The sequence below is a fragment of the Benincasa hispida genome, chromosome 4, assembly GCF_027475165.1.
Source record: "Benincasa hispida cultivar pf3 chromosome 4, pf3_genome.v1.1, whole genome shotgun sequence".
NCBI classification, from domain to species: Eukaryota; Viridiplantae; Streptophyta; class Magnoliopsida; order Cucurbitales; family Cucurbitaceae; genus Benincasa; species Benincasa hispida.
This window is the reverse complement of record NC_143481.1, coordinates 11,132,937-11,145,279: the sequence shown is the minus strand read 5'-3', so window position 1 is coordinate 11,145,279 and position 12,343 is coordinate 11,132,937. Positions and strand designations below refer to the sequence as shown.

General features: G+C 40.1%; 1 protein-coding gene across 1 annotated transcript; it reads left to right on the top strand.

Annotated features, from left to right (window-relative positions):
• Positions 1–10,124: 10,124 nt before the first annotated feature.
• On the top strand, positions 10,125–10,678 carry LOC150036476 (uncharacterized). Its single transcript, XM_090313136.1, has 2 exons — positions 10,125–10,571; positions 10,625–10,678. Exons 1-2 carry the CDS (start codon positions 10,125–10,127, stop codon positions 10,676–10,678), a joined length of 501 nt encoding a protein of 166 aa, XP_090169262.1.
• The last annotated feature ends 1,665 nt before the right edge of the window (positions 10,679–12,343 follow it).

Genomic DNA, 12,343 nt, shown 5'->3' with positions numbered 1-12,343 from the left:
CCTCTTGAACTAATGAACCCTTCATTGATATTAAAAGTTACTTTATACATATTTTTTGGAAAACAAGAAATAGAGATTAAGTTTCTTTTCATTTTGGGTACATAATATACATCCTCAAACAAAATGTAAGAATCGCCGAAATATAACTTGACGTCTCCCACTGCTTCTGCTGAAATAACAAATTCCCACCTTGAAAGTCATTTCATTCTCTGAAAGTTGTTAATATGTAATTGTCTTAACATAGATAGAAAACGTTGGTATTGTACCTCTTCATTCTTTTTCTTCTTTAGTCTCTGCGGGAAAGGGGGTAACTGCACTTTCACGGTCCCCGTTTTAGTTGACTTTGAGGTTGACACAACCTTTGGCTCTACTGCTTCTTTTTCTCCTTCTTCTTCTTGCGTCACCGCAATTTTAGGTTCAGCCGCAATGAGAGCTGTCCGACTAAGCTCCTTCTTTTCTCCCTCCACAGTGTTCCCACTTCGCAATGTCACAACATGATATTGCTCTTTACCTGATCCCCCGGGTTGCGTGGGAGTTCTGTTAAACTCGACAGAGCCCCTTGTGGTCTACTCTTTAACTCACTCGCAATTTGGCCCATCTGTAACTCTAGGTTGCAGATGGACATAGCCTGACTTTAAAGCATAGTTTTGTTTTTCTCTATGTACTGCTTCAACAGGCTTTCCAATGAGGATGATTGCAGTGGTTGTCAGCTACTTACTTGATTGCTTGTCTGACCATTGGTGCGTGGGAAGAATCTTGGTGGCCCTTCTTTTTGCGCTACGGGATGGAAATTCTGTTGCTGATTCTTCCAAGCAAAATTGGGGTGGTTTCTCCACTCGAGGTTGTAGGTATTCGAAAAGGGATTATGCTTTACAAAGTAAACGAATTGTGGATTTTGTGGGCAATCTTCCATCGCGTGCCATCACTGCAAGTCGCACACCTTGCGGTGTTTTGACTGATTGTGTTGATTTGCCCATATTGTGATGTTGGGCGGTTGATCGCAATTCCTTGGATTAAGTTCATCACTACGGTCATCTGATTTTGTAGTGAAGTAATACACTATTATTTGTGTCATTGTCTTTGATTCTCAATCTTCAGTCATTCTCTCTCTAATCTTCATGGTTCTTAGATATGCGATCTAAGATTTTCTTCGCCTCGTCATATGTTTTATCAAGCAGACCACCAGCGACTGCCGAATTGACAGTGGTCTGGGAAGTGGGATTTAAACCATCATAAAATTTTCCATCTAAAGGCAATCTGGCAAACCATTGTGTGGACAATCCCTGACCAACCTTTTAAACCTCGCCTAGGCATCGCTGAGCGATTCGTCCCTATCTTGTTCAAAATTTGTAATTAGTTTCCTTCATCTGGCATTCTCAGTAGGTGGAAAGTATTTCTTCATAAACTTCTCCACGACCTATTCCCATGAAGTGACCTCTCCCGGTTCGAGAGAATACGCCCATTTCCTAGCCTGATCACAGAGAGAAAATGGGAACAAAGTTAGTCGAAATTCTTCGACATAGATGTTCGGGAACACAAAAGTATTGTAGATTTCAATAAAGCTTCAGAGGTGGGCGTGCGGGTCCTCGCCACGCCTTCCTCCGAATTATCCTGCAGTCTGGATCATCTGCAGCATCACCATCTTCATTTCGAATCGGCTTCCGTCGAGGGTAGGCCTCATGATTCCTAGAGAGAAATCATAGAGGTTTGGCGATGCATAGTCTCTAATGAGTCTATTGCGATCGTTTGCCAGCAAAATTGGATTCGTCATGACATTGTTATCATTTGGTACTCTATTTCCAAGCTACTCCGCCATCTCTTCTTTATCTAATTGTGATTATTGTTGGTGGTCTCTCAGTCTCTGTCTAAATGTCCTCTCAATCTCCGGGTCTTAATTTTCCAGAGATTGAGAATCTGCAAAGAAATAAAAAAAATTACCGTTAGTACACTATTTTGCCGAAGTCCTCGGCAACGGCGCCAAAAACTTGATGCTTGATTTTATGAAGTGAATTATGGATGATATGCGATGATGAGATTGCGTTGAGCACTCAAGTTTCCTCAGCGGAATCCAAATGTAGACCCTACTGAGTTTCCTGGTAAGTGCAGGGTCAAACTCAGAGACTTGGGAAAACAGATTGCGATGGTAATTTTTATGAAAACTTTGCTATAACCGACAACTCAATTAATTGTTGGTTTGTTGTTGATTGCATTAATGAAAAATAAACAAATGTGGCGGATTTGAGAAAAGTAAGTTGTGGGATAGATGCACTGAGTATGCGAATGAACGGGTTGAGAAGGTCTTTAGCTAGCGTTACTTGGGAATGCATCAGACTATGCGATCATGCTACAACCATGCATAGTAAGTCATTTTCCAATGCAAATGCGATGCTCCTAAGTCTAGGACGCATGTGTTGAATGCAAAAGTGTCCATAGAGTTTATTCCTAAGTCTTTACTCTTTTCCTATGCAATGATGCAAAATGCATAATGGCAAGGTGACGGCATACAATCACATCCTATCTCTAGGATGCATGTGACGCGTTAATAGCGAATAGTGCTTATTCCTAAGCTTCTATCTCTTGATTATGCGTTTTAATCTGGCTCTCCCGAGCCTAGATTCTAACTTGACCTTCCCAAGCCTAGATCCTGTCCTTAGACTACCCTCCCGAGTATCTCTAATGGACGAATGAAGCATACATAATACAAGATAATCGCGTAGAATGAAGATTCCCTAGTTGTGCTAGCTAAATGCTTCTCAACCCATTCAACTGATTTAGCTACTCATGCGTAAATAATAGAGAGTGAACAAATATAGAGAAGTAGATTCTATTTCAATAAATGAGTGGAGTACAAAATAACAATGGAAGTTAAAGGTAGAGAGCCTGGTAGAAATTCCTTGCTGACCAAGGCTTTTACACTTTAAATCTCTATTCGGTTCTAAAGATGTTCTTGCTTCTGCAGGCGTCGACCCTCTTTCTGTCCTTGAAGCTTCCAGCACTTTCCCAAGCTTACTGGAACGATCTGTCGGCACAACCTCCTCTCTCGCGTCCACCTTGAAGTAAAAGAAAATCTAAGAACCAGGCTAAACTTGTAAGATGGTGAACTCGTGAACTGGTGGAACCGATTTTCTAAAGGATGCCTTTGGTATTTATAGAACTTCCAGGGTGAACGACGGTTTCTCTTTCATGATTTCTCTGATGGGACGACTTTAATTCCCCGACTGATGCGCCGAATATTTATCACCGAAAAGCTGGATGTACTTGTTATCGTTAGCGGCTGTCAACTTAATTCAGATTCGACTATCATCAACTTTCTGTCCCATCGCGATTAATTAGCCTTTCACCCGATGCGCCCACCATGTTGCGCCGGCCAAGTTTCGGCAATCCTTCTTGAGCGAATGTTTGCGAACACAATCACCGCAAAGCTTTACAGTGAAGTTGCGCTCGACGAATGATTTCCTATGATCGCAATTTTCGCCTTGCGTCAACGCATAATCTGCATAAAAATACAAAAATCAACTATTCCTATATGACGAACGCATGCGACCGCAATGTAATAAACTTAATGCTTTTTGGACGCAATCTAACACATTTTATCAATGCAAGCCAACATTGTTTAAGAACTTAGCATTATGATAACATGCATTTCTACCCATTATCACACCTTCAAATTTAAACAATACTTGTCCTCAAGCATAAGCTAAAGATTTCCTTTAGCAAGTCAACCGCAATTTTTTTTTCCTAGGTTTCTCAAGGATACTTCATTCAAATCCTATATACCAAAGTTTCCTTAAGTCTTGTTCAAGTCTCCTCTCAAAATATTTCTACGACCTAGGGACCGCAAGCTTAACCTTCAAAAAGACTTTACTAACTTCCGGAACATCGCATGATTTATTTCAAAGAGATTTTTTTTTCACCGGGGTGTCAAATGATTTTATCTTTGCATATTTCTTGTCATTGTTATTTTTTTCTCTGATTTTACGCTGATCCGAGTGCCTTATCTTCGTTTTGGTTTGCCCCCATGTGTGTCATGCAGATATCCAACTACGAGAAATGCGCTTTTTCTCAGACTAAACGCATACCTACTTGGCAGTGGAGTTATGGTCATTTATTTATACGTTGATCCTGGTGAATTACTTTCATTTTGGCTTGCCCCCATGTGTGTCATGTAGACATCCAATTACGGGTAAGTGCCTTTCACAACTTAACTTTTATCAACATGGGTTTCCCATTGTGTTGACAGTGGAGTTGTTATTCTCAAAAGTTTTCCTTTTTTTTTTTCCTTTTTTTTTAAGAATAGCAAGGTCGAAAATAAATACCTCACCCCAAATTTAAAATGTGGCAATGTCCTCATTGCCAAAAGTTTGAAATAAGTCATGCGATGTTCGTAGAAAGCTTCGTAAGGAGAGTTTGAAAGAAAGCTAGCAAACCCCTAACTTCTAGAAATATTTCATGAGGTGACCATCTTAAAGTTAAGTTGACTCTAGTATATACGAAAAAAAATAGAAGTATGTTTTTCATCATTGAAATCATAATTGGCAAAGAGATATTATGCGGTAATGTACTAAATTTATCCATGGCAAATGATTGCAGTAATCAAAGAGGATGTGGTGATAAATCTTTTTAAAACTAAAATGCGATGCGATAGTGCAAAATTTGAAATAGAGATAAGGAAGAATACACCCCTAAATTTGCGCCGTCGCCCGCAGTGTGTATTGACGCATCCATCTTTGCGACGATCTCTCTTCTTTGGATCGCGGTGATGGAGTGGGATAATTTACTACTTTATGTAACATCTCCGCAATCTTGTGCCTTAATCGTTGTACACAAACAGTGAGAGGGTCAAATGATTTTAAACAAAACATGTTTTTTTTTTTTTTTTTGTGGAAGTAATAATAAGTAAAATGCAGATAGATAAATGATGATTAAAGTGACGAAGGAATGAGAGTTCAAGAACCAAACAAAAGGTATTCAGGGTTTTTCAGATTCACAGAGGTCTTTTCTGGCTAGAAATCATCTCTGCAATATGCCTTAACTCGCTGTCCATTAACCTTAAATGTACGACTTCCATCCTCAGTGATCAGCTCTATCGCACCATGTTGGAATATTTCTTTAATGATGAAGGGTCCGGACTAGCGTGATTTTAATTTTCCCGGGAAGAGCCATAGACATGAGTTGAAGAGTAAGACCTTTTGCCCGACTTAGAGGTTCTTACCGCATATGTGTTTGTCGTGCCAGCGCTTGATGCGCTCCTTGTAAATCTTCGCGTTCTCATATGCGTTAATCTTCCATTCTTATAGCTCGACTAGTTGTATTTTTCGCGCTTCTCCTGCTTTCTTCAAATTAAAGTTCAGATTCTTTATCGCCCACAGTACTTTGTATTCCAGCTCCAGAGGCAAATGACATGCCTTACCAAATACTAACGCATATGGGGACATACCTATGGGTGTTTTAAATACAGTCCGGTATGTCCACAATGCATGGTCAAGCTTTGTTGCCCAATCTGTTCGTGAAGGCCTTACTACCTTTTCGAGTATCAACTTAATTTCTCGATTGGACACTTCGGCCTGACCATTTGTCTACGGGTGGTATGTGGTGGCCACTTTGTGGAGAATGTTGTATTTGTGCAGGAACTCTTTAACGGTATAGTTGACAAAGTGAGACCCTTCATCACTTATGATGGCATAGGGGGTGCCAAAACGAGTGAAAATATGTTTCTTCAGGAATTGGGAGACTACTGCCACATCGCTTGTGGCGCATGCTACTGCCTCTACCCACTTGGATACATAATCGACGACTAATAAAATATAATGTTTATGATGGAAAAATAGGCATGCACAATGGAAAAGAGAATCGATGTTAAATAAATGACACCCTTTTTATGTGAAATAAATGCTAAATAAATAAGGTAAATTTAAAAGATCATAAATTCAAATATTAAAATCGAATGATAGGGTACCCATAAATCATAAATGAAAATAAGTAGGTCTAAAAACAAATCTTAACAGTGAGTTTCCAAATAACAAGAATGAAAGTTTTTTTTTTAAAAAAAAACATAAAAAAATTCTTAAAACATGAGCGAAAGCATTAAAATTGGTCCTAGTGGCTCGATCATGGGTTCTGCTTGTCATTCTCCACCGCGCCCCCGCTCCTACCTAAAACATCAACATGAGAAGGCATGGGTATAAAATACTCAGTAAGTAACCCAACTACTAGGGCCAGGCTAGGCATCTATGTCTTCTAGATGGCTACCTTTGGTGGGACTTATGCTTACCTCAAGTGGGACGTAAGCACTCCCCCAGTTCTCATGGGACACATATATACATGAATGTCTGAAATTCATCCTATTGTAGTTAAGTATACCCACTATGTAACACCCTACACCTTTTTTTTTTATTTATTATTAATGTAAAACTTTTCCCCTTTTCAGTAATTGTCCTTAGTTGAAGGGCATGTTTGGAATTCTTAATTTAAGGTATGAATGTGAGGATTTAAGTGTTTTTGTGGAATTTATTCACAAATTTTTCAATTTTCAAATGCAATTTAAAAAGTTATGACAGGAATTAATCATTTTTGGAAAAAGGAAAGGGATTAAATAGTATAAAGTGGGTTAAGGAAAGGATTTAATTAGAAATATACTATTTTCCTTTTATTATTATTATTATTAGTTTTTTTTAAAAAAAAATAAAAAGGGCACCCCCCCATCTTCCTCACAGCCACCGCCCCTCACAGCCGCCTTGCTTGTCCGCCGCCAGTCACGAATCACAACCACATCCGATCGCCGTCTCAGACCTAGCCGTGCGCCTGCCGCCCGTTCTCAAATTTGACCGCACTGCTTCCCTCGCCCTTCGCTCATGACAGTTCTCACCAACCGGTCAAGTCACGCCACCTCCGACCGACGTCTCGGATCCATCTCCCTCGCGTCGGCCACCCTAGCCGCTTCGCTACCGGCTGACGTCGCCCTGCCACGTCGGGTCTGTTTTGGTCTTCGTCAGATCTATTGGGGTAAGGTTGTGTCGGTTCGTTCGTTCTCTTGGCCATTAATATTGTGTTCAGTGTTATGACTCATCTTTATTGAATTTCGGTTCAAGCATAAGTCGTCAGGGAGTTTGGAAGTCAAAGGAGGCCCTGTCGTGGAAGGTGGAAGTGTTTTTCTTCCTTTGAGTAAGTTCTTGATAGTTTGGACTTGGACCTGAAGTCTTACAATTATGGCTTCAACTGAAATTTAAGAGTTGTTTTGTTGGTAGGACCGTTACTTTGGATTGCCGTCATAGTTTGGTGGTCTAAAATTTTTATCTGTAGAGTATCGACCCGAGGTAAGCAATCTTATCACTGGAACTGCCCATGGGCCAGGCTCTAGTTGTATGCTAGCATGATAAGTATATGTTATGGTAAATGTTAGCATTTTGATTGACAGAATGACTTGAATCAAGGTATGTTCTAGCACAAATTCTGATTTGTTTACATACACACCTAAGTGCTTGATCGTTAGTATGTGATAGTATGTGTTTTCATATGTCGATGTTTGATCTGCTGGCGTTGAGGCATACTTGTATGTTGTGGATTTATGATATAAGTTATACATGGATGATGTATAATATGTTGTTAAGAATTATGGGTATGTGAAGCAGCCATGGTATTAAGGATTTTATGTATGTTTTAGAATCGTACAATGTTGAATCTTAGCACGTTAAGATTGTGTGAATATCCTCATTGATTAGTTAGATGCTCACCAGTTTGTGTGTCCTTCAAGATTCACCGGTTTGTGTTTCCTTCGGGATTTACCAGTTTTGTGTTTCCTTCGGTCTTCATCAGTTTGTGTTTCCTTCGGGATTCACCAGTTTTGTGTTTCCTTCGGGATTCACCAGTTTGGTGTTTCCTTCGGGATTCACCAGTTTTGTGGGCATACTTAACTACAATAAGATAGGACTCAGTCTCTTATATGTTACATGTATTTATGTGCCATATGCGGGTATCTAGAGGACATAGATGCCTAGCCTGACCCTAGTGGTGAGGTTACTTACTGAGTATTTTATACTCATTCTTTCTTATGTTGATGTTTCAGGTAAGGGTATAGATGCACAGGCGATGGTGCAACGGAATTCATGATCGAGCCACTGGGACTAGTCTTTACGCTTCCACATCATGAGATTTAGAGTTCTTTTCATTTTTCCCTTAATGTTTAGTTTTGATGTTTGAAACTTATTATTAAGAATTGTTTTCCATATGTATTTATTAACCTTTATGATTTATGGGTACCTTATTAATGTTTTTAACAATTGCATTGAATAAGTGTCTTTTGAACTTCTCTTGTTTTTAATTTGCATTTATTTCAAATGACTGAGCGTCGTTTTAAATTCTTTGCATGCATTTATTTTAGTAACGGCCTTACCTAGGTCCTAGGGGGTCGGGTCGTTACAGTTGGTATCAGAGCGCGTGTTTTGGGTTCTGTAGACTGACTTACTATGTAAGTCTAGATAGTCCCTGTGGCCAATAACGAATTCCTCGTCATCGCCAGGTACGTTCTATTAACGAAAGTTTCCATGTGTATGTGAGGACAATGATGTAGTGTTTTAAACGCATGACGTCTGAGAGAGGCCCAGAAATAGTTAGCTAACGTACAAATTTATGACAGGATATGGCACCTAAACGTAGAACAAGGAAAACAGTTAGAGAAAAAATACCAACAGAAAGAGAGGGGAGTAATCAAACTGCTCCGGCGGCGCCAATTTCGCCTACGACCTAAGTGGATGAAAAGGCAATGGAAGCCCGAATTAGTGAAGCTGTTGCAACCGCTCTGATGGGGAAGCTGCAGGAACTGATCCGTAGCACGATGGCAGGACAGCCTTCCTAGACTCAGGCTCAGGAGGAACTAGTGCCACCCGAGCCGTTACAACAAACCTGTCCGCAGGACAAGGACACACAGAGCCTGTCTCTCGAGGCCAAACATTTAAGGGATTTCAGGAAGTTTGACCGTCGCCCCTTTGATGGATCGTTAGGAGATCTCACCAAGACAGAGCTGTGGTTATCATCCATTGAGACAATTTTTCGTTTTATGAGGTGCCCGGAAGAGCACAAACTGCAATGCGCAGTCTTCATGCTGACTGGTAACACGACAGTTTGGTGGTGTTCGGCAGAAAAGATGATCGATATTGGAGGTGTCCTTGCAACCTGGAAATAGTTCAAGGAACGTTTTTATGAGAAGTACTTTTCGGCCAACACCCGATACAACAAGCAGGCAGAATTCATGAACCTGAAGCAGAGTATTATGTCAATGGAGGAGTACGAGTAAGAATTCAATAAGCTGTCTCAGTTTGCCCCTGAGCTAGTGGCCACCGAGGCAACAAGGATCGAGAGATTTATCCAGGGGCTGAGGAGCGAGTTGCGAGGGATGGTGCATGCCTTGGATCTCCAGACTTATGCCGCAGCACTGCGAGCCACTGTGAGGATTGATGCCGACTCCTAGGGGGGAGAGGAGTACAGGAGGTCACTCGGGATTGGGACCTCCGCAGGCAGAAAAGGAAGGCTGAGCATAGGACTCTTGAACATCAGCAGAGTGGTCAGAACACAGTGCATGCTCCACGTCAGTAGGGACAACAGAGTACCCAGGCTGGGAATGGCAGGAAGGATAGGCCGATATGCACCCTTGCGGTAAGCAACACTGGAGACGTTTAGCCGACTCTGGGAATTTTTTCCGTTGTGGCCAGAAGGGACATATGGCAGATAGATGCCCAAGGAAGAATGCGCCTGAGCACAGGAGCCAGCCTGTAGGATCATTCCAGGGAGGCCCGAACCGCCAGCAACAGCAAGGAAAGGTATTTTCCACCACTCGGTGTGAGGCCGAGAAATCAGGCACCGTGGTGATAGGTACATTTCCCATTTTGGGACACCATGCTCTTGTTTTATTTGACTCTGGTTCTCTGCAGTCGTTTATATCTGCTATATTTGTGAGACACGCCATGTTAAACTCAGAACCGTTACTATTTGAATTGTCTATTTCCACTCCATTGGGAGAGATCATGTTAGCTACAGAAAAGATAAAGGCATGTCAGGTAGAGGTAGCCAACCGCGCATTAGATGTAACTCTGATAATTTTAGATATGCGCGATTTTGATGTTATATTAGGCATGGATTGGTTAGCTGATAACCATGCCAGCATAGATTGCTTTCGTAAGGAGGTTATCTTTAAGTCTCCTACAGGAGCCAGTTTTAAGTTTAAAAGGGTTAGGACCGTAGTCCTACCCAAGGTGATATCCGCATTGAAGGCCAGTAGGCTATTCGACCAAGGAGCCTGGGGCTTTATGGCTAGTGTGATAGACACCATGGAGAACGAAGTTACCTTGACTTCAGAGCCAGTAGTGAGGGATTTCCCAGATGTGTTTCCAAAAGACCTTCCCGGAGTGCCCCCGCAGCGGGAGATAGATTTTTCCATTGAATTGAAGCCAGGCACAACCCCTATTTGGAGGGCCCTGTACAGAATGGCCCCGGCAGAGTTGAAGGAACTGAAGGTCCAATTGCAGGAGTTGTTGGACAAGGGTTTCATTCGCCCTAGTGTGTCACCATGGGGTGCACCCGTTTTGTTTGTGAAAAAGAAGGATGGATCGTTACATCTGTGAATCGACTACAGAGAGCTGAACAAGGTGACCGTCAAGAACAAATATCCCCTTCCCAGAATCGATGACTTGTTTGACCAGTTACAGGGAGCTACGGTATTCTCTAAGATTGACCTTCTGTTTCCCCGCGGGGATTCCCCTACTAATTTCCCACGGGGAATCCCCTATTAGATCCCCACGGGGATTCCCCATTTTTTTTCTTTTAATTTTTTAAGTTTGGGCCTGACTTTTGGGCTTAAATTTAGAATTTATATATTCAATATCGGGCTCACAACACTATAAGTCTATAATATACATTATAAACATACATATAAATAAGTTATTTTATATATTGTAAATATATATTTATAAAATATTAAAAATGTAACTATATAAAATTGGGATCAGGGTCGAGGTCGGGGTGGGGATACCATCCCCGTCCCCACCTCGTCCCCAGACGGGGCCCCAAAAAAATTTTCCAATTTGACCCCATCCCCGGTCAAACCCCGTCCGCGGAGAATTTTGCCAACCCTAATCATAGGCATCATAGCATGGTTCTATAACATGAACATACATCTCATCATCCTCAGATTAAATAGAATCTCAAAAAATAATAATATACTTAAATTATGCTAACATTCAAATATCTCTACGCGCATTTAGTCTTTTAAATCCTCATATCAACAAGGCATACATAAACATCAAACCATCAACAATCCTCAGTAAATCATAACTATATTGCCTAGCCATGGGCAGTTCCAGTAGTAAGATTACTCACCTCGAGTCGAAATTGTTGGATTGATATGGCAACCCTAGGGGGGTGAATAGGGTTTAATTAAACTTTTTTTTCTAAATTAACCCAATTAAATTAATTAAAACACTTTTTATAAATAATAAGAAAATTTCAATTTATGCAACAAATAAGATGACAAAAAGTGTGATAATTTAATTCTATCAAATTTTAGCAAATAAATAAGAACAAACTAAAACATATAATAAATTACTTAAATTAATTGCAAAAATAAAAAGGAAAGAGTTAGAGAAGAAGACACCATAATTTTTATAGTGGTTCGGTCAAACTCGACCTACTTCACTCCCCAAGCACCTCTTGGGAATATGAATAAAATATTTCCGACTCTTTCCACGAATTAGAGCCCAACCGTTACACCACCGCTCTTTTTACAGGTTCAAGAGCAAACCCGATCCTTTCCACGGTTTAGGATCAAACCGTTACAAATGTTAGAATTGTTGAAGAACACAGTATAACTCTCACTAGAGTGGATTTACAAGTTTAAGTACTCAACAAATTTATCCTCACAATACAATAACACTCTCTCAAGAATAAGATGAAAAGAAAAAAAATTGGGAGCTTAGAGAGAGCAACAATGGGAACTTTTGAGTTTTGGAGGATTATGAAATGTAAAATTTGTTAGTACAAAATTTGGGGAGGAAGATGGTTTATATAGAGATGGAAATTTTTTTTAGAAATCACAATTAATTTGGACTATTGGATTTTGAAAAAGAAAAATCAATGCTGGAGATTTTAAACTAAACTAGTCGTTAGATACAAACAAAATATAATATTAAATTCCTTTTCTTTTGGAATTCATTTTCTTTTTAAAATTAATCCAAAAAATAAAAAACATACCATGTGTCAAAAACTAGCCGTTAGACACAAACATAAAATAATATTAAATTTATTTTCCTTTTAATTCATTTTCTTTTTAAGTTAATTCTTTTTAAAGTCAATCCAA

Excerpts from the sequence above, each read along its gene's own strand:
- LOC150036476 (XM_090313136.1), top strand. The coding sequence starts at position 10,125 with ATGGATTGGTTAGCTGATAACCATGCCAGCATAGATTGCTTTCGTAAG. Across the intron at positions 10,572-10,624 it reads TGTCACCATGGGGTGCACCC|AGAGCTGAACAAGGTGACCG; the intron begins GTTTTGTTTGTG and ends AATCGACTACAG.